Raw genomic sequence first — 21,510 nt, forward strand, 5'->3', positions numbered from 1 at the left:
TAATCAGAGCAGGGCTCCCACAGCTCTTTGGCATGAGGCTCTCAAAGAGTTGAAGCATCCAGAGATGGAGTGAGCCTGCAGAGACACGAATACCCAGCCTGGCTTTAAAGCATGAGAGGTTTCCTGGGCTTTGGGGTACCTGGAAGCTGAAAGTCACTGCTTGGTCCAGAGCAGCCTTGCAGGGAAGTGTTTTGTGTGCATTGTTCATAAGAGAAAAACCCGGGGGCACAATTATAAACAGAGCCTGCGTCACGAGCGGCTTTCTGGCACCGCACTCCAGATAGTGGAGGATGGATTCCAGATCTCGCTTAAAAATAGAGAGGTCGTGTGTGTGCAGGGGAGGGTGGAACTCTGGGCAGGGTTGTGTGGAGGTGTTCAGCTGAGCATTGCCCCATGCTGAAGGAGACTTGGCAATGTGGCTTATGGGGCAGGTGGAGAGCAGGATTTCCCCAGCCTTAGAAGAGTTGTTGCTGTCCTCAGCTATCCAGTGGGAAGTTCTAGAGGAGATGAAGCTGAATTGTACAGGGGTGCATGGTGGAAGGCCAAGGTTGGGAGAAAATCAGATCTCCCAATTTAGTTAGCAAAGGGGAAAAAAGTTTATCAGGTGGGTGGCCAAACACAGAAACAACCAAAGAGATTGTAGAAATATCCCTTGTAAAAGAAAATCCAAACTAGACTGATTACAATACTGAGGAATCTGGTCTAAGCTGGGATTTGATCCTGCTTTCTGCAGGAGGATGGACTAGAGGTTCCTTCAAACCTAAATGGTTTGTAATGTTCATTTGACCCTGGGAAAGTATATATCCTCTACAGAGGGGATTTGATACTGCAGTAGGATAAGGACTGATGCTACAAGACTGTTATGGAACACATCCCCTGTTGATTGTAACAGCTTTGTGAGCAACTGAGTTGCAAAGAAGGGAAACTTTCACATCTCTTAGAGTGCCTGAAGTAAATTTAAAGCTGGGGCAACACTGTGTTGTGAGTCCTCCTACCAAGTAACTGCTTCAAAGTGCTGTTGCACGTGGTAGGAGAATCCTATCCCGCAGCCAGGATTTGATGCTGGTCTTGTGAGCGTTTGGCATGACTGTTCATTGCTTACGCACATCCCTCTGCCAAGAGGATCTCTGGCTTCAGTTCCATTTGCCTGGGAAGAGGCATCGGTGCAATTCATCCCAGTCTTACTGGGAGAGCTCAAATGTCCTTATGTGGCTGCAGAGATTCAGTTAAATTGGAGACAAAGTGTGTAGGGATGTGCTGTGTCCTCTGGTCAGTCCCCTGTCTTTCCACTCCTCCAATTAGCCTTGAAATAATTGGTTTCCATTAACTTCAGCTGAGATCTCAGCTGGTTTGTCTTTATTTTCAAAAATGGAAGCTTCATGTAAATTGTGGAACTGTAGAAGAGAGGGTATCCAGGCTCCTTTGAAAGCTGATGCTGGGCCTTCATGGGGAGTTTGTCTCAACTGAAGGAGTTCAGGCTGGAGCTGTGGATGCTGAAGGTACAGGGACCCTGGATCCAGGGATCCAGAGGAGATAACCTGCAAAATCAGGCTTCAGTAACTGAGTGCTTGGGGACTTTTTTATTTGGGTTATTTTAGTCCTTTCAGAGGTTGGTTTTATTTCAGAAAGAGCCATTTAATCGTAGAAACATGAAAGAAGCAGGGGTTAGAAAGGGTATGTTTTCCTCTTAAGGCGGTGTTTTCTAAAGTAGGTCGTGACCCTCTTATGCAGGAATTTTGCAGCTGCTATCCTAAGGGTTGGAACTATATCTGAGAGCCTTACAGAGGCAAAAGCAGGGGATATTAAGCAGATCTTAATACCCATTTGGGGTCTCCTTCCTCCTCATCATCCTTCAACAAAATGATCTCCTGCTTTTCAGGAATAAAGCAGCAAGCATTTGGCTGTGCCCGGTTTTCATTGTTTTGCTAAGCCCTTATGTTGGGAGAGATTAACCAGGGAGCAAATTTTCTCCGAAAGAGGCTGAGAGAGGCTGAGAGAGGCGGAGGGAAGAGCTTCAGCGCTGGCCTTGATCAGAGTGCCTGAGGTGGGGAGTGAGTGGGAGCCCAGCACAGGAACATTAATTAACCCTGTCCTGCCCACGGCATCGGGACTGCAGTTGGCTCTGATTGCAGCAGATCTGTGACTGCTGGGAGAGTTGGTTTGTCCAAGTTGTGCTACCCTGGCACAAACGTCCCTTGGGGTTTTTCCTGTCCATAGCAGCCCAGGAAATCTCTTCTCTTCCCGCCATTGCCCGCATATTTGTTACCTGCTCCTAAACTTTACATAACTTCCTCAATGGGCTTTTCTTTTTCTCTCTGTTGGTGTCATCTCTCCCTCTGCTTGTTTTCACTTAGCAGTGTGTTCAGCATCCTTGCTGCAGCTTCTCTCCTTCTCTTGTCACCCTGGCATTTAACAAACCGTGTGGCTGCAAAGCCTGAAGTGCCCACGTTGCCATGTTTTCTGAACTCTCCAAAGAAGCATGGAAACCTGTCTTTGTTTGGTCCCAGAAGCTGCTGCTGCCACCAAAGAGCAGCTTGCTTGTGGCACATCGTGCTGCAGCTTGGCTTAATCCCCGCTTGATACGCTTTTGAGATTTCATTGTTTCTCTATAATTAGTGCTACAGAGGAGCTGAAAGAAATGACGAATTAGCGGGAGAGGGGGGAGTGGGGAGAGCAGGTGGTGATCGAACTAAAGAGAGCTGCCAGAAAAGTAGGAGCAGCAGGGAATTAAATGGGAGGAGTCTCGAGTTCAGATGATTCCCTGCCATGTGCCCAGAAGGATTTAGTTTGGGATTTCATTACTGTTCAAATAATGCCATACACTCATAACAGATCGGGTCCCTGTAGGCTGGGGCATTGTCCAGCACTTAGGGAAAAGCAGTTTCTGCCCTGAAGTCCCAGTGAGCATTGATCCCCTGGACTCGAGGACTGGAAAGGAGCTGTAGCTTGAGTGGTCCTGCTTTTAATTAGGCTGCATCTATTGTTTCTGGTAGTAACATCCTAAAAGAATAAAACACAAAGCTATTCTTTGTGTGGTGACTTCTTTAAATCCCTGCACTTCATGTTGTGAAGGACTTTGTTCACAGTAATGATGTTGCATCTGGATTGCAAGAAGGACCTCTGCCAGTTGTGCTTGCACAGACTAGGTTTAACTGGCACAGAAATTCTGGGATGTCATGCTGTGGGGGGAAGCAGGAGTATGCTGACACTATTGAGTGTCTGAGATATCCAGAAAGAGTCTTTGAACACTGTGCTTATGGGGACAGGTAGCTTTAGAGGTATAAATACATACTGAGAATCCAGCTGGGGAGTGAAAAGGGTTGTGTGACAAGACAGTCCTCTGAGGTGCACAGTCATATATTCCTCCAGCATCTGGCTTGTGTTTTCAGCCTCTATTACTATGCACTAAGACATCCAAAGAAAGAAATCATAATACTGGCACTTTGAATGTGTCAGCAGCAACATTTCTTCTGGGATCTACCTCTTTCCAAAGAACGGATACAGTGTTTGTTTTTTGTTCTGACTTCCAAAAGGCTATTGCTGTAGGGAGACCAGCAATGCTAGGAAGTGCAAACTCACTTCTGCCTTATGTCACCACTTCTGTGTATGTTGCTCTCTTTGTCTTGAGCCCTTGTGTTTTTCCTTTTTCCCCATCGAAGAAGCAGCAGAAACAAATGCAGAGAAGCGGTTACTGGGTGCAGAGGAGTAGGTCAGGGCCACCCAGGATTCCCAGCAAGTGGGAATTAATTTATGCTGGGACTGCTGCTTTCATGCTGGATTCCTGCACCTGCTGGGCACAGTGACTACAGGGAGTGCATATGGAGGTTTGTTTTTGGGGTGTTTGTCCTGTGCTTAATGTTGTGTGTTTCAGCCCTGCTCCTGGCAGTCTAACCAAACTCTGCTGTCAAAACCTCCCCTCCTTGCTCTTTCTGAGCACTTTCTGTTAAATATCTGCATAGTTCTCTCCATCATCTGTTATTTGCTCTAGAACCTGCTTACAGCACTCAAACTTTGTTTTCAAAGCCCCTTGTAAATATTCTTGTTGTTATTGCTGTCCTTTTCCTAATAACTTTGTTTTGCCTTGTGCTGTGAATAATCTCTGAGAAACAATATGTGTGCAAGTAATAAATGGCCTCAGTCTTGAACTTCTTAAAAAAACATTTGCTTTGGGAAATAATAAAGCTTTAGCAACATTAGCATTCTGTGTTCTGCACACTTGTGACATTAAAATGTAAACTCCTGAGTACAGGGAGTCCTGGCAAGCTGATGCTGATGTCCAGGGTGCACTGGCCATGCCATATAAAGTGAAGTCAAAGTCCTGTAGCTCCCACTGTAGCAGGTGCTGGTTGAAGATTAGAGGAGCAGAGTCCCACAGTTCAGGGCTTTTCAGTTTATTTCAGTGTGACTCTGAATGGAGCAGGTTTCCTCTGTCTTTCAGGGCTGAGTTTCAAGCTCTTTCCCTCACCTGGAACTTGGTATGAGAAGACTTTTGATGGTGATTGTAGGGATCTTCAGCAGCCTTTGTTTGAAAATGAAAGTTTTTGCTCCCAGTTTATATGAGAAAAAAAATCACAAACCTTGCAAAAAAAGTGCTTTACCTGAATTGCAGAATCTGGAAGTAGTTTTTATAGTGTTAAAATTTGGCAAATCTGCTAAAATAGTTGTACTACACCAAAATGCAGAATAGCTGTTTTCATTTCTATTTATTTTTATTAACACTTTTTAGGTATTTGCAATACGAACATTTGAGCTATATTCCACATTTCTACCCCAATTTTATTACTGTTTATTTACTCCTTTCCAGTGAAGTGTGTAAATGTGGGGAACCATGAAGAAGGGAGAAAGTAAAACAACAAAGTGTCCTATTGACAAGAGGTGAATGTTGCAACAGCTTCTGGAAGCCAACAAAAAGGAACTTATCATCAAATAGATTTTAAATCTCACTATTGCAAACTCCCTTGCACGTCAAAGGATATGATGGTGCTGGGTACTTTAAATCCAGAACTCCCTACTTGTAGCAGTTTGAAGGGCTGTATGTTAAAATGTGGTATTTTTTCCCCTATTGGAATTTAAATTTTCTGGGGCTGTGGTTTTCAACCCAGAAACTGAGGCACTGTGAGAGCTGGAGCTGAACCTACTTGAATGAAACCCACCTCGTGTCTTTGCATAAAATGAGGAGAGATGAGAACAGCAGTTAGTGCATAAAAATATTTGAAAAATCTCATTAGTGTTGGTAGCAAAGAGTGGCTTGTTTTGGCACTTGGGGTGAACACATCAGGTTAGAAGTCTGTGTGACCTCAGTGACATACCTTCTAAAAGTACATGAGTAGAATCACTCTTTTGTAGGGAAGCTGGAGTCTGGGGAGGGTTTTTGGTCTGCAGAGCTGTAATGATCCCTGCAAGGGATCATAAAGATCCACTTGTTTTCCTTCAGTTTGCCCAGCACTTGGATGTGGTGGCTGAGCCAACCCAGGGAGCTGCACAGTGGGGAGTGCCTGGAGTGCTTTCCCTGGGTTCTCACCTGGCTCTGCTGTCTTTGCTAGCTGGCACTCAGAATTGTGTTGCCTGGCCTCCCTCCCTTCCTGCTGAAGTCCATCAAGTGTTGGTAACTCTCTGTTTTCCCCGCAGGCAGTGGAGCCACTGCTGTGGTCCAGGCAGCTTTCTGCGCTCCGAAGAAGGAGAAGGTGGCCATTAAACGGATCAATCTTGAGAAGTGTCAGACGAGCATGGATGAACTCCTGGTATGCAATCAGAACTGTCTGGGGGGTTGTGTTTCAGTCATTTCTAAGAGGTCTCTTTGCCAAGTGCCTTAAAACCTTTCTTGAAGTGAGGTGGAGGTGAGGGAACTCAACTGACTTCATTAGAGGCAGCTCAGTTGTCCTGGTTATGGGACATGGTACTTAAAATGTTAAAAAGATCAACTGTTGCAAAACTTCAGACTGTTTGTTTAGAGCTCAGCACTTTGTATAATCCCTTTGTTTTGAACTGAGTTAATGTGCAAGTGTGAAGCTCTGCTGTACCCACAAGAGCCCTGAAGTTTGGGGGGGATCCAGAGAACATACTTTCAGAACATTTAAAATTGAAGGAAATGGCTTTGCTTTCTTTTCCTTTCCTGCGGTTCTTTACATTTTTTCCCATTCACCTGTAAAGAGAAAAACTGAATGAATTAGCTGTTGTTCCTAATCTCTTTCTGGTACTGATGCCAGCTAAAGGGATCACTGACATTGCAGGCTGCCATATGGAAATCCCCATAATTCTGAGTTCAGGAAAGGAGACAGAGTCCTTTGGAGCTGCAGTGCTGTAATTTTCTGCTGCTCTGTGTCTCCTTTCTCAAGGTTGTCTCAATGAAAAACTGAATTTTGCAGTAGCTGTGGTAACTGAAATTTCCCTTTTCTCATCTGGCTCCTGTGTTGATGGGTTTGGTTTTCTTCTCTTTGTGTGTGAGCTGGTGCCTCTGTAGTGCAGTGGTTCTCTCATTCACCTCACATCTGGAAGGTCCCTGAATTTAAACAAGGCAGACACAGACATTCCTGTGAACATTGAGGTATCTCCACTAGAATGAGAGAGCTCTCTTGGGCAAAATTTTCCACAGTAAATACTGGCATTATGGAGATGAAGCCTGGTACCATCTTTTCTTCTGAAGCACCTCTCTAGGATTTTTATAATCCTGCCTTGTCTTTCTGACCCCCCTCAACAGCTGCTGTAGTTTACCTCAGGCATTTGTTTTGGTGCTTACAATTAAAAGGTAGAACAGAAACAGAATTTAGGAGTCCTGCTACCTCTGCACTTGTACCATCTTCAGCAAATCACCTGAACCACAGTTCCAGTTTCCATCTAGTATCTAATGGTATTTTTGTTGTTATGGGTATGTGCAATTCTGCCCTGGTTAAGAGGAAAGGCCCCATTCAGGCTGCCAGTGCTCCTGAGGAGGGTTGCGTGTGGGCCTGTGTTCAAATCCTCTTATGGCTCATGCTAGTGTAGGAGTTCAAGATCTCTTCTCACAGTTGGTCTTTTTGTCCTTACACCAACCCTTGGTATCCTTTTCAAGCCTTTTGTGTGGCTTGCCCATACTACCCTGCCTCAGTGGTGTTCCTGACTGCATTGTCAGGATGTAGTAATTGAGACTGGGATTCTTTGAGTAATTGCCAATTCTGACTAAAAACATTAGCTTCAGAAAGAGACACTACAGAGACTTGATGTGTAATTTTAGATAAGTACTTCTAATTGCACATTTTAAGTCTCTGGCTGACCCATTCCTCACAATGATTTTTCCTGTTATGGGTGGGTCTGCAATGTATTGCTGTTGTCAGCTCTCCAGAGCTTCCACTTTTGTGACTGGATCTGGTGTGGGTCCTTCTCTGGCTTAAGTGTGCAGCTCTGAGTGTTCTTGAATTTAAAAGTTGTGGAGGGGTGGAGGGGCACAAAGATGGGTCTGAGCTGTGGCAGCTTCCAGGAGCAGAGGTTGCTGAGGTAGCTGTGTTGTGTGAAAAAGTGTTTTCCCTGGGTTTGTTCTGAATTTGTCAGTGTCTTGGATCACCAGTGTTGTTTCTCAGTGCAAGAGCCAAAAGAATGGAGGTTTCTGATTTCCCAGCTCTATGTGCTTTACTTCTTTTTATATTGTTTCCCTATCTGCTTCTACCCTAAAATAAATATTCTTGGGTTTTGCAGTTTTGTAGTCTCCCTTCATGGCAGTTTTCCCAATTAGTTTAATTAACTTTTCTGAGCACCAAAACTTCATATTGCAGGATTGTGCATTCCCCACAAAAAAACTCCAAAGTTAACTGTAGGTGTTTGCAGGTTACAGTTGTTTCAAGAAGCAAATACAAAGAGAAATATGATCAGTTCACACTGGGGTATGTTATGCCCCTACCTTGCTTTCTCCTCTCCCCCAGTGCAGTTAAAATCACAAACTGGGGCTTTCCTAGGGCTTCTGTTGCTGGGAAGGCATTTGGGCCCAGCAGTCAGCTTATGGTGAACTCTGCTTTGCTGCCTGGGATCAGGAGAATGCTGACATTGGGTTACAGCACTGCCCACTCACTGGGCACTGTGATAGCAAAGGGAAGGTTGTACTTAAAATATTTTATAATTATTTTTCTACAGTGCCTCGCACTCTTAGATTTCTCTGTTGAAGCAAGCTTCCTTATTCCCAGAAGCTGCATAGCCAAGAGGGTAGAACAGTCTCACATTGCTTGGGAGAGGGTAGGGAGACCAGCAAACCATACTGCCATCCTTAAAAAGGTGATTTGGTTCTTGTACAGCTCTTTTAGTATCTGTGCTGCTTATGGTTTGCACTTGGAGTTCTTGGGATGGAGGAGAAGAGAAAGGTTAATTTGGAGTGGAAAATGCAGAGTAAGTGGCTCTATCACCAGCTGGATGGATGGGTGGCCTTGAGCTTTCTTTAAGCCTAGCAGGTGTCCCAAGGCCAGGAAATCTGGGATCACATCCTTGCTTTGGAGATGCTGTGCTTAGAGTAAGTGCTATGACTTGGCTCATTAAAGGTATTGATCTTGATCCTTTTATCTCATATATATTTGAGCCGTGTGGGTGGTCAGGAATAATCTGCACACTTTGCATATACTATGACATTCCAGGTTAATGCACTAAATTTATTTATTGCTGCTATGGAGTATGGAAAATGCAGGAAGGGCCAGCTTTGTTGAATCATGGGCAGGCCAAGTCAAGGGCATTCAGCTCTTCAGCTGAAGTGCTAATTGCTGTAAAGAATACAGACAGCAGAGTAATGCTGTGCAGAGATGTGCCTCCTTCTAACCCAGCTACTGAGTTAGGTGATGTTTGTCAGGAATTTATTTCCATGCCTCATTTTTATCTTTTTTCCTGTACATTTTCGAATGCTCACAGATCTTTCCTAGCCTGCCTGTGGGATTCAGCTGACAGAGAAGTACAATGTAGTTTATGGGGATTCTTGCTCAGGGGTGTGACTGGGTGTGGAGTGCAGGGAGAGCTGGTCAAATATAGTGTTGTCTACAAATGGTCTTACTTTTTGATTTATTGCTGAAGTTCCACTTTTCATTTGTCTTGCAACCCACAGTAGTTAACAACTACACTGGTGTGGGTTTGCAAACAGTCTGCTTGCTCATGTGTTGTATTTCACAGCTGCACACCATTCAGAGCTGTGTGTTTTGCTCTCTTTTCCATTGTGGGATGCTGGTTGCCAATCCTTGAAACAGTGGTGTAACATCTGCCTCACAATAACCATGCTTCCAACCTTTTTTCTTGTATAAGTGTTTTCTTGTTTTAAAGAATTACTGATCTAAAAGGACTTAAATCCCCCCTCTGTCCTACAAACTCTACTTCATTTTCATGTAATTGAAGCTGAGTTTTCTTTCATCCAGATGGAGACTTTTTTCTCCATGAGTAGCAGATGACGTGGGTTGTCAGCTTAGCAGTTACCAGGAATGTTGAACAGCAGAGAGGGAAACATAAGCTATGGGATATTTCACATTGGGCTTTCCCAGCCAGGGGGAAATGCTGCCTGTTTATTCCCTAAGATGATTCAACAGGAGACAGGCTCAGGAAAGAGCATGGGAGATGTGGTGTTGCTGTTCCTAGAAAGATTGCAAATTCTTCCTGCTCCAGAGACTGATTGCCCTGGGCCTGACAGGCTGCACACAAGGGGTGAAGGTACCACTCTGTCAGTGCTATGGCCAGAGGGCAGGTAAGGAGGCTGAGGGAACAAATTGAACTGCAGTTCAACAGAAATGTCCTTTAGAATTTCATGGAAATAACCCAGGGGACTTGCTGCCAATAGCATGGAGATCAAACATTGTGTGAGATTAAATAAATCAACCTATAGTTGAGAAGGTTAAATTAGATAGGATTTAAAAAAGGGATTATGAACTCCCCTGGTTTAAATCATAAGCCAACTGTTAACTGCCCAGGCTTAGTCAGAAGTCTACCCTCTGGGCAGATAATTGTGTAATTGCTTTTTATAGGGTTTTTACACCTTCTTTTGAAGACTTGGACAGGATATTGAACTGCCTTTGATCTGATGGAGCACTTCCTACAAGTGGTTTGAGCAGACTATAAGGTTGTTGGGGACAAAGCAGCAGATTGCTGTGGAAGTAGTACAGATGTTTCATCCATGCCTGTCATCTGATGGGAATTGCCATTATAATTCCATTTCCAGGCCTGAGACCTTCATGCTTGCTCCAGGGAAAAGAAGTCCCCAAGTGTCAGTGCCAGGGAATCTGATAAATGACATGTGGTTTCTGCATGGTTATTTGATCTGCTGACTTACACGTTCCTCACATGTTGGGATTGCAGCTTAAGACCTAAATCTATGCTGGGTACAGCTTGGTTGTATTGTTTATCAAAGCAGCAACAACAGAAGTCTTAATTACTGGACTGGTTTAGGTTTTGTTTTGGGGTTTTTTTTCTGTGTAAAGTTCACTATGAACATCAGAATTAATGGTGGGTGAAATCCTGAACATCCAATGTCTTCCTTCTCTTGGACTGGATGAGCATGAGATGATGCATGTAAAGAATTGCAGAGAGTTTGCAGCTGTCTGTGGGCACTAACCACACTGAAAGCATTGCTGAGCTGTAAGCACTGGGTATTGATCTGAACAGCTGTAAGGATCAGTGATAGGTTAGCTGGGGGTGTGGGTAAAACTGGCTTGCTTGTATCTGTGAGAGGAGGCAGCCACTCACCCATCTGCTTTTTGGCTGAAACCAATTAAAAATGGCCATGGAGGAATTGCTGCAACACAACAGTTCAGGAACACCTGCTTCCTTCAGTACATTTTCACTCATGCTGAAGATTTTGAAAGAAGGAGTGACTGAATGAGGCTGAAGAGTAGCCATTAAAATGGACAACTGCTGAATGACTTGCCATGGCACTATTTTGTTCCCATCACTGAAGATTACTTAATGGATGAACTGGGTTTATCCCTTTCAGAATTGGTTCTTTTCCACTGTTGTTCTAGGGCTAATCTAACCCCTCTTTACTCATGCCAGTTTAGCTCCTGTAGCCACTTAAGGCAAGGAGTTGGACTGGATAATCCAAGGAGTGGGAGCTGAATCAGAATCTCTGATTTTGTGCTTTTCCCTCACTTTCTTAAAAAATGTCTCTTGAGTTAATTTTGATAGAAGAACATGTTTGGGTTTGTTTTTTATTTTTAGTCATGTTGCCACCTCAAAAGGCAAATGAATTATTATTGTCAGTTTTACAACCTTTTAGCTAAACTGTTAAAATTTCTCTTGGAGCAGAATGTGAATGGTTATGGCTGCCTATAGGACTGGAACTCTAAATCCTGCTTTAAAAGGATGAAGAGCAGCTTTAATGCCTTATCTCCCAGCTGAAATCTCATGGTATAAGATCTTTGCCAGCCATAGTTGAAGCATTGGTGTTTTCAAGGGGTGATCCCATCTGACCTGCTTTCATTTCTGCTCTAGCTGTGCTTTCCCTCCCCATTTCTCCTGTGGCTGTGATTCCCCTCAAACAGGGTAGCCACTCTGGCAGCTCTCTGGACTCCTCTGAAGTTGCAAGTAGCCACATGAAAGCACTCTGCTGCTCTGCTATCTCTCTAGAGTTCATGTCAACATGTAGGAAGTAAAACTAAATAAAGCATAATTTTTGTCCTGGTATTTGAGAGCAAGTGCCTCTGAAGCAAGCCTCAGGGGCAGATAAACACAGAGTAAAAGGTGGTGATGTGAAAAGAAAATACCATTAAGAAACTTGAGCTGGTAGCTAAACCACAGCCTTACCTGCTCCTATTAATTCAAACTTCAATTGTGTGTCACTGGGCAAATAAACCCTCATCCAAAAGAGCTGATCTCCAGAAGTATGTCTGACTTACAGGAGACTAATAGGTTGCTTATGATTCTAGATTATACTTCACTGCACTTTTATGACTGTTTTGCAAGCCTTGAAATGTTTCTTTTATTGCCTGTAGAGGTACTGAAAACATTTGTCAGAACTCTTAATGGAAGCCATGGAGGCATTTAGAGCTAATCCCAGTCTATTTGCTTTTGGTATTTGACAATCCAGATATTTTTAATATCTCGCCCAGGGTGAGCATGTAACCATTTCCAAACCATTGCCTGTGTCTAGACTTGTTTTTGTCGGGAATTCATTCTCCATAGCTGAGCAGAAAGCAGAGGAATTGATGGGAATTGGCAGGAAGGCTGTCTCTCATCACTGGAGCCATGGACTGGGAGGGGTGCTGGGTGGAAGGGCTGCTTATCACCCACTGCATCTGTGGATGGCTTGGGGGTCTGTATCAAGTGACCCATGGCTGTTGGCAGAGGGGGAATAGAGGAACCCAAATAAATTATTACAGAGGTGTGGAAATCACTGAGATTTTTATTTGCAGTCTTCCAATATAGTTTTGATGCTGGGGAAAATATGGGAAGCACAGTTGTAACTCTCTTATCTGTGGCTAGCAATCTTATCAGGGAGGTGGGAAGAGGAAACCTTTACCTGCTGTGACTTTGTTGTGTTTGAAGAGCAGCAAACTCTCCCAAAAGCTTTGGGAATAGTATTAAAGCTGAGCTTACTACACACAAAAATGGCTCTTTTGCTGCATTTTATCCCTTCCTACTCTGCTTTTGAGCAGAGCTGCCCAGTGATGCTTGAGTGGGATCCCTGCTTTAGCTCCAGCCCTTCAGCTTCTGCATTGGTGCTGCTGCAGCAGGCTGTGGGTGGATGATAGAATTGGCTTGGGTTCAGTTATGCCAGGAAGCATTTGAACCACAGAGCCCCTGTGATTTGCCACTATCACTTTAAACAGTTGTATGGGTTGAGCTTTCAGGATGTTGGTACCCTCTTTGGGGGACAGCAGGAACCAAGCTTTGATGTAGCCAGTGTGAGATTAGCCTGGAAAACTGCTGAAAATGAAATGGGGGTTTGGGGGTGGGAGGGAAAGTCTGCATGGGTGCTGCTCCTTCTGATTGGTAATAATGTAAAAACACTGAAAATCGTGGGCTGTGATGCAATTAATTATTCAGAGCTGTGCTACACTGTGAGAGAAATGGATTAATCTGCCTGTATTATACATCCACTGGCTGACAGAGGTGTTTATTTGCACAGATCAGGCTTGTGATTATTTATTTTCCCTCTGTATGCTTTGGTGCACATGACAGACTTCAGCTACTTTTTTCAGCTGTGTTTCCCAGCCCAGGGAGCAGATTATGGTAGTGAATGAGAGAGGAAGTTCTTAGAAAATAATAATAAAATGTTAACTGTCATCAAATGCCTGAAAATTTCTGTAGTATGGGGCTGCTTAAATGGCAAAAGTCTAATCTAGGTCTAGGATCTTAAGTAAACTTGGTCCAGACTTTGTCTCATTGGCTCCTGTACTCCAGTAGCATGCACAAATATATATTAAATATGCAATGTTTGTGTACATTTCTCATGTTACTCTCTTGATCTCCCAGGGAACTGCTTCAAAATATTTTGTACAGTTTAGTTGAGAAAATACAAAGCCAGCTCCTCTAGATACTTTCTGAGAGTGGTGGATTTGGGGCAGGTCTGGCTGGTGGGATGGATTACCAGTCCTTGCTTGCTCCTTTCCACCTTGGTTTCCTCTGGTGCCAATTGATCTTGTGTAGTATATTTTAATTGTCAGAGAGAGAACTACAGAGAACCACAGAAAACTCCAAAGCTGCTGATTTATTTCCTTTGTGAAAAATGACTTGACACAAGTGAAAGTTTGCAAGGAAGGGAGCTGGAGCTGTCAGAGTAAGCAAAATATATTGTTTTAGGCTGTATTTATTTTCACAGAGTGTTTTTTAGTCAAGAGTATGCTACATGGAGATGAATAGCTTATTCCTCTTCAAATATCCTTTCCTGTTTAGAAGGATTCTTCTTTAATCTGCTTGTTAAGTTTCCTGGAAAGTTGGTGCCTCTCCTGGGGAAGCAGAAAGAGGAACCAATTGCTTTGGATTCCTCAAAGGCACCTACTCCCTGAAAAGCAGTGCTAAGTGGATAAATCAACATAAGCCTGTTCCTTTGGAGCTGTGATTGCCAGCTCAGGCCTTGCCAGGGGAAGCAGTGGCTTTACTCTGAGCTCAGCCACAAGCACAGCTTTGTGCAGGAGCAGGAGGAGAATGTGCTGCATTTCTGGGGTGTCCTGGGCACGAGTGAGTTCTTCTCAGAGCTCTTTGTTGTACTTCAGTCCCAGGGAAGTCTTGTGCTTAGAGGGAGGGAAGGATCAGGGGTGAAGGGCCTTGCTCTCCTCCTCCTGTGTGTCCTGTGGAAGAATGCTGCAGTTGAGAGCAGAAGTTCAGGGTGTGAGAGGATGAGTGTCTGGGGTAGGTACAATTTGTCAGGTTGGGGGACTTGGCTGAAGCACAAAGGCTCGGCTGGGTGCGGTGCAGGGTGCCAGGCTTGGCTCAGGGGATGGCTTTTGTCTATGGACAGCCAAGAAACTGTGAGTCTTTCTGTCCAAAGTGGTGATTTGTGCTTGCATAATGAAATCAGTCAATGTTTTCTGTGGTGTTGTTCCTCCATAACCTGGAAAACCTCAGCTCTGAACCCATAACCAAAACTTAAGACTAAGCACAGTCAAAACTCAAAACAATTTAACATCTGAACATATTTCCTATTGTCCTGGACTGGTAGTAGCTACTGACTTTCTAATCTCAAAGTGATCTCTCTCTTCTTCCAGTGTGACAAAGGATACAGCTGTCCTTTGTGCCTTCACCCTAATTGAGCTAAGCCATCTGCTTTCCTGCTGGGAAGAAACTTTAGGAATAAGAGGCCTTTTTTCCCCAGAGGCCAATATTTCCCTTTCTCATCCAAATGATAGTCTTCAACAGATTAAGCATCTGTTGCATAATGTTTTACTGAAAGGAGAAGTCAGCATGAACTTCCTAGGTCACAAACCAGAGTGAATTTTTGGGAACGTTCTGTTGTAGCTGTGTGCAGGTATTTTGATTGCCACTATTTTGATGTCCTTGCCATGGGTTTTTTTGTTAACTTTTTCTTCCTCTATACAGACAGGAAGAACACCCTAAAATACCTTTTGGCTCTAGTATGGTGCAGCCTGAGTGTTTTAGAGTATTTCTGGATTTTCTACATTTACCTTCTAGGTATCCTTTTTCTTTGCACCCTTGCTGTGTCTTGAGGAAGATAACTTCTGTGCCTGAGGTGTAATTATCACTGTGTCCAACTGCTAATGTTGTATTTTTCTCTACAGAAAGAAATTCAAGCCATGAGTCAGTGCCATCACCCCAACATTGTATCTTACTACACATCGTTTGTGGTGAAAGATGAGCTTTGGCTGGTGATGAAGTTACTTAGTGGAGGTGAGTGGTCCAATTGCTTTACCCTAAAGGCAGCATAAAAACCTGTCCTCCCTCCTTCCCCTCTCCCTTCTTTACCTCTCAAGGTTCCCACCCATGCATTAAGAATTGTAGAATTGTTTAGGTTGGAAAAGGTCTCTAGGATCAGAAAGTCTATTGATTACCCCAGCACTGCCAAGTTTACCACTAAAACCCTGTCCCCAAGTGTCACATCCACATGTCTTTTAAACACCTGTGGGGACTGGTGACTCCACCACCTCCCAGACAGCCTGTTCCAATGCTGAACAACCCTTTCCATGAAGAAATGTTCCCTAATATGCAATCCAAACCTCCCCTGGTGCAACTCAAGGCAGTTTCCTTTTGTCCTACTGCCTGTTCCTGGGAGCAGAGCTTGACCTCCACCTGGCTGCCCCCTCCTGTCAGGAGCTGTGCAGAGCCACAAGGTCCCCTCTGATCCCCCTTTTCTCCAGGCTGAGCCCCTTTCCCAGCTCCCTCAGCCTCTCCTGGTGCTCCAGAGCCTTCCCCATCTCTGTTCCCTTCTCTGGGCACCCTCCAGCCCCTCAAAGTCTTTCTCGTCATGGGGGGCCCAAAAGTGACTCCAGAATTTGAGGTGTGGCCTCAGCAGTGCTGAGTAGAGGGGACAATCCCTGCCCTGGCCCTGCTGCCACCCTGTTGCTAACCCAGGCCAGGTGCCATTGGCCTTCTTGCTCATCTGGCCACACTCTGGCTCATGTTCAGCCACTGTCACCAGCACCCCCCAGGTCCCTTCCCACCAGGCATCTTTCCAGCCATTCTGTATGAATAATATTTGATGGCAACCCATTCAGCTCAGAAATAGCTTCTCATGTTATGTCCATCAGTAGTAACACCTAACTGGCTTTTGAAAATCACTGCCTGGTTAACACAGAGCCAGGGAAACCTCCCTCTTCTGGATTTATTCTCTCAGACACTGGAGAAACAACTTTTTTGAGAGGGTGAGTTTGAAAATTTTTGTATCAGTAATGTTTTATTTGAAGTCATAATATTTTCCAGGATCCCTGTTTAATTTATAGTTGACAAGAAATGGACTCAAGTTCTGGATGTTAACACAAAGTGCTGTTGCTAAATCCTGGGCCTGTCTTTAGGAAGACTTCATTTTCCTGGCACTGCAGCAAACAGGAATTGAAAACTAAAAAAAAAAACCCTATTTTCTTACTTTAGAAAAAAATCCAACCTGGCTTCTCTGTTCTTGGCTTAATTTTGTGGACTGCAAAATGCCAGGAGATGATGTGGAAAAATCTGGCTAAACCTATTTGCATTTTGCACAAGAGCTCAACAATGACCATAAAACATGTCTCTTTGAAGGTGTTCTTTAGAGAATTTTAGCAGTTCTCTTGGAAGAAATCAAATTCCATGCCAGCTTTAAGTCTGTCTTAAAGGGTTTTTAATGTCTCATGTGCTCATGTGTCACTAAGCAATACCCTCTGTTTTCTTAGAGGGACATGTAACAGGTCATTAGAGATGGGATGACTGTGTGTGTGTGGAAAAGAATCCCCTGCCAGCTTGGAGCAAGCAGTGTTGCTGTGTGTATAGAAAGAGTATCTATGGGAAAGTTTCCACAACACGGGGAAATGGCATTTCAGGGGTGCTGGAGAGGCAGCAGCAATGGCTTTGGCCTTTTCCAGGACTACACAACCCCTGAAGAAAATGTACAGCTGCCTCCATCACTTCACAGCAGTTTTCTGTCACAATCAGGCTCATCCTTGAACCTCCAAATGTTGTCTCTGTTCTCAATTTTGTGTGGATTTTTTTGGTTTTTTTTTGTGTAAAGCTGGGGAGAAGTCAGAGCATCATTATCAAGGCAACACAGATGTAACAACTACACTGGAAAAATTCTGGAAAAATAATTATTGCTTCAGAACCAGCCTCTTGCTGGTGTGAATGATGACCTGCTTCTCATTTACTATTCCCTTTGAATGGGCTTTTATGTTCTTCAGCCTGATAATTGACCCTTGTGCAGCTCTGGCATTTAGTGGGGGACTTGCAGTAAAGGAGTGCTAGGAAACTTTCCTGCTTCCTACTCTGTTACATATATTGAAGAGTAGGGTCACTCAGTAGAAGACAGACCAGTAAGAGTGTAATTCTTCCCTCTCCCCAACATTTCTGTGAGTCAGTGTTACATTTTCTCACTTAAGAGGAATTATTTGAAGGCTGGAGGAATTGCTAAAATAAATAGACTTGGAGAATGACCTTTCACTTTCTAAGCAGGAGGATACCTTGTGAGGTATTTTTCAGCTGTTTTCTTCTATGTACCTTTCACTTCATACTTTTTTATATCTGTGCTTCAGGAATCTCAGCTCTCATAGGCAGATTCTACAGCACAGTCTTAAGGATGGGGGAAGAAACTTGTGATTGGAGCTTTCTGACTGAGGAGCTTTTTCATTCACTTTTAATGAGCCTATTTTCAGTTGGTCTTAGGCTGAGTGATTTATGTAACAAGAGACACTTCTAAAACTGCCTCTCATTCCTTCGAGCTTAGTTCTTATCAGTAATAAAGTGGCTCGTTTTGCAGTCATCTGTCATCCAGTGGGAAAAATAATGATCTGGGTTTCTCAACAGGAAAAACCTTTGAGCTGGTTTTTAAACCAGAAAACAAAAGCAAAGAAAAAGCCTCCCCAAAACAAAACCAAAAACAAACAAACAAACACAAGACTGCACCAAAACAGACCCAAAACAGAGCATAGCCTAACAATTTCATTTTGTTTAGCTGTTTAAAAAGATTTGTACATCCCAATAAGTACATAAGAAATACATTCTAACGTCCATTCTGTATTTTGATCATGGCTTTTATTCATGATAATTTATTCTGGGTAAAGTTCAGAATTTTACTGCCTCTTTTCTGTCAGTGTGTGCTGGTGTGTGATTTCAGGCTGAAACTAGTTTTAATTTCAGCCTCCAAACACTGATCTTATTAATTTGACAAACAGCCCACAAGACAGCCCAATCTGTAATGCAAGCTTTTTTTGTTGTTGCTGTAAGTGCAATTTAATTTATTTTCTGGGTGCAGTCTTTTGTTAAAATCCCAACCTGGTCATACATGCAAGTGTTTTAGAAATGTCTTTAAGGGAAAATACTCGAAATCCACAAATTGCTGTTGTCTAACAGTGCCTTGCTCCTCTGACAGCCAGAGGGTGCACTCAAAGGTCCTTAATTACCTGACTGACACTGTCACTGAAACAGAACTATTTGTCTCCCCAAGTGCTCTGTTGATGGGAGATTTCTATATTTGAAAGTTGTCAGCAGCCAGGAGGTAGCACTGGGGAGCTGATGAGCATCAGAGCCCAGCCAGGCTGGTGGGAGCCACTGCTCAGAGCCCTCTGAGCTGGCAGCCCTGAGCCCAAAGCAGGTGTGGAGTTGCTGATGGCAGAAACGTGGCTGTGATGAGATGCAGCTGGTAGAGACACGGGGTGCTGCTGTGTGCAGTTACTGTGTGCAGCCTCTTTCAGCTCTGGTGATGTGTCTGTGTCAGGTTTGTCAAGTGCCTGCTCTTTCTGTTCCCTTCATTAGAAGTTGCAGACCCTTTTCTCTAATGCTGGAAGTTCTGTAGGGTTCTAAGCTTAGCAGCATGAACTCGACACCCCAGCCTTTGAGTCCAGTGTTACTCCAGACTAAAATCCAATGGCTATTTCTAGACAGCTGCTGACCTGCTCTTTGCCTCCCTGGCATTCTCCTGTCATGAATTTTACTCGTGCCTTTTTAAAGCCTGCTGAAGCCCAGTCCTGCTCTCAAACTCCTTCTGTGGCTTTTTAGTAGGAAGAGGAGCAGCTGTGCTTTTGTCCTTGTGCTTTTACTGATTGTGACCTGCTTGCTCTTCTGAATTCTCCCTGCTTTTAGCAAGAGCTCTCATTTCACAGGTGACCCATGGCTGTGGATAACTCTATAAAACAGTTGCTCCTATGAAACAGCCGGCCCTGGTGACTTGCTACATCACAAAACAATTTTTTCTGTCCTAGCCTACAGCAGATGAAATCTCCAAAATATTTTTAAACTGTGCAAATCCTTTAAATACTGAAACATTTCCAGGCAGGGCTCTTGGATATTCTGCCCTCTTGAAGGCTCCTGATGAAATCTAAGGACATTGCTGTATTGAAATAGTTAAACCTTTTATTTTCCAAAAGTTTTTAAGATTAGCTAATCAACTTCTTACTTCAAGCTTTGATCTGAAGTTCAGAATGCCAGACCAAAAGAGGTAGGCAAATCTTAGTTCTCTACCAGGGAGTTAGAACATCTTGTTCTGCTTCTGCTGTGTTAATCTCTGATCTGGCTCCTCCTAATTCCAACGGAGAGTTATGATCAAAGCATAAACCACAGGTCCTTAGAAATCTTTGTGTTTATGTTGAATTATTTTCTTAGGAGAGAGATATGCTATTTTTAATTTGTCTGGAGGGATTTTGATTTCATTTGTAGAAGCACAACTTAATTTCAAACAGTTAAGGATGGGATAAGTCAGAAGCAGGGGATGGCAGGGATTGTACATGATTGCAGAATGCAATGTGTGTAGGTACATTGCCACTCCTAACTGTAATAAGAAAAGCATGAAAAATTAGTTTGTCTTCAGATTTTCTCCTATAAATGTCTTGATCACAACAGCAATAGGCTGTTTTGCTCCCTTTATTGTATTATCTTGTTTTCTGCCTTAATCTTTCCATATTTCTTCTGCATCCATGCACATGCCCTGGGGGGAAGGAGGCAAGAAGTGGATGTTTCCTTAGCTTTCTCTCTGAGGAGGTTTAACCAGGGTTAATGTCTTTTCCTTTGTTTTGTGTAACTTGTTTCCTTTACTTTGTTACTCTCTGGCTATATCTGTATTCCTCGGTCCCAGAAGTACTGAATCCAAACAGTTCTTCCTTCTTATGCATTTTCTTCATCTGTTTGCCAGAGACTGACAAGGTGCAGATTTAATTCTTGGCTCTAATGACAGCCAGGCTCACTGAAACCACTGGCTAATGCTGAGATGTCTTGAAAGAAGCAGCAGTGAATCTGCCAACTCCCCCTTCTCAAAGGTTCAGTCTGTTCAGCATCAGTGTTTGTCAGGTTTGGGGCAGATTTTGGTTCTCACAAAGTTGTCTGGTGATTCCCCAGCACTGTTTCCCAGCCTGTTTGTGCCAGGCCTCTAAATGGCCAATCAATGCAGGTATTGTTACCTGCTTTTTTTGTTGTTGTTGTTTTTTCCAGGTTGGAAGTTAGAGAATTAAATTTTCCCATTCTGCTTCCCAGACAAAGTTAAACGAGGAGTTTTCTTTGCATTTAACTTAAAGTGTATCTTGGTTCTGTCACTTAAGTTATAATATAACATGCAAGATATGGTTCCCATAGCAACCAGCTCTGCTGTACATTTTTTTGTTCCTCTGGGGGCATGTAAAATTCCAGCTGGAATATTCCTGCATTCATCTATAATCTTGTTCCAAACAAGCTTTCCTTTCTGCTCAGGTTTTCATGCCCTTCTCTGCTTCAGAGTGCAGTGTGCTGAAGCCCTAAGCAGTGCCACTGATGAGTGTGGATGTTTTCTTCCTCTGCTGAGGAGCAACGTCAGAAACAGGCTTCCTAAATGCCATTCCACAGGCCTGCTGGTGTAGGTGAGGTCAAGGAATCGTGCTCTGCATTTGGAACAGGAAGCCTCAGTGTTTGTGGTGGTTTGCTGTTGAAAGTGAATCAGTGGAACAATTAGGACTTCTTGCCCCGAGGGTGTGATTACACAGAAGTTGTCTTCAGCAGCAAAGCTGGTGTAAGGAGTTCCGGGCTCTTTGGTCTCCACCCTGCCTGGAAAACTGGATTTCCAGTTACTGACTGCAGTGATCCCATTTTATAGGATGGCTTTGTAAGTGATGCAGGGGCACAACAGTGAGGTGCATGAACCCTGGAACTTTAATCTCATTTTGTCACCATAGATAAACTGGTATCTTTGTTAAATCACACAATTCATGGTGTTGACAGAGTCAGTTTTACTGGATATGTGTGGGGTGCAAGTCAGGACTGCTTTTGCTGGGATCCAGGACTGTCCATTGCAAGTGGGCTGCCTGGTGTCAATATTCAAAACCTGAATATCCTTCTCTTACAAGTAGTTACAGGTTGGGCTCTCTCAGCTGAGGGTAAGTCTGTGTATTGGTTCCTCTCACTCGTGCTGTCCTTAGGAGCTACAGCATTAGCAGCTTTTGGAACAAACTGGGAACTTGTGAGTTTGGGCAGAAAACCACTGCCCTCTCA

General features: G+C 43.7%; 1 protein-coding gene across 1 annotated transcript in view; it reads left to right on the forward strand.

Moving 5' to 3' along the window:
• The window catches only part of OXSR1 (oxidative stress responsive kinase 1), an 88,139-nt gene that overhangs the window by 13,530 nt on the left and 53,099 nt on the right, over positions 1-21,510 (forward strand). Inside the window, exons 2-3 of the mRNA XM_036406894.2 lie at positions 5,629-5,741; positions 15,162-15,270. Coding sequence (XP_036262787.1) covers positions 5,629-5,741; positions 15,162-15,270 — 222 coding nt within the window. The remainder of the gene's footprint in view (positions 1-5,628; positions 5,742-15,161; positions 15,271-21,510) is intronic.

The sequence above is a fragment of the Molothrus ater genome, chromosome 1, assembly GCF_012460135.2.
Source record: "Molothrus ater isolate BHLD 08-10-18 breed brown headed cowbird chromosome 1, BPBGC_Mater_1.1, whole genome shotgun sequence".
Lineage (NCBI taxonomy): Eukaryota > Metazoa > Chordata > Aves > Passeriformes > Icteridae > Molothrus > Molothrus ater.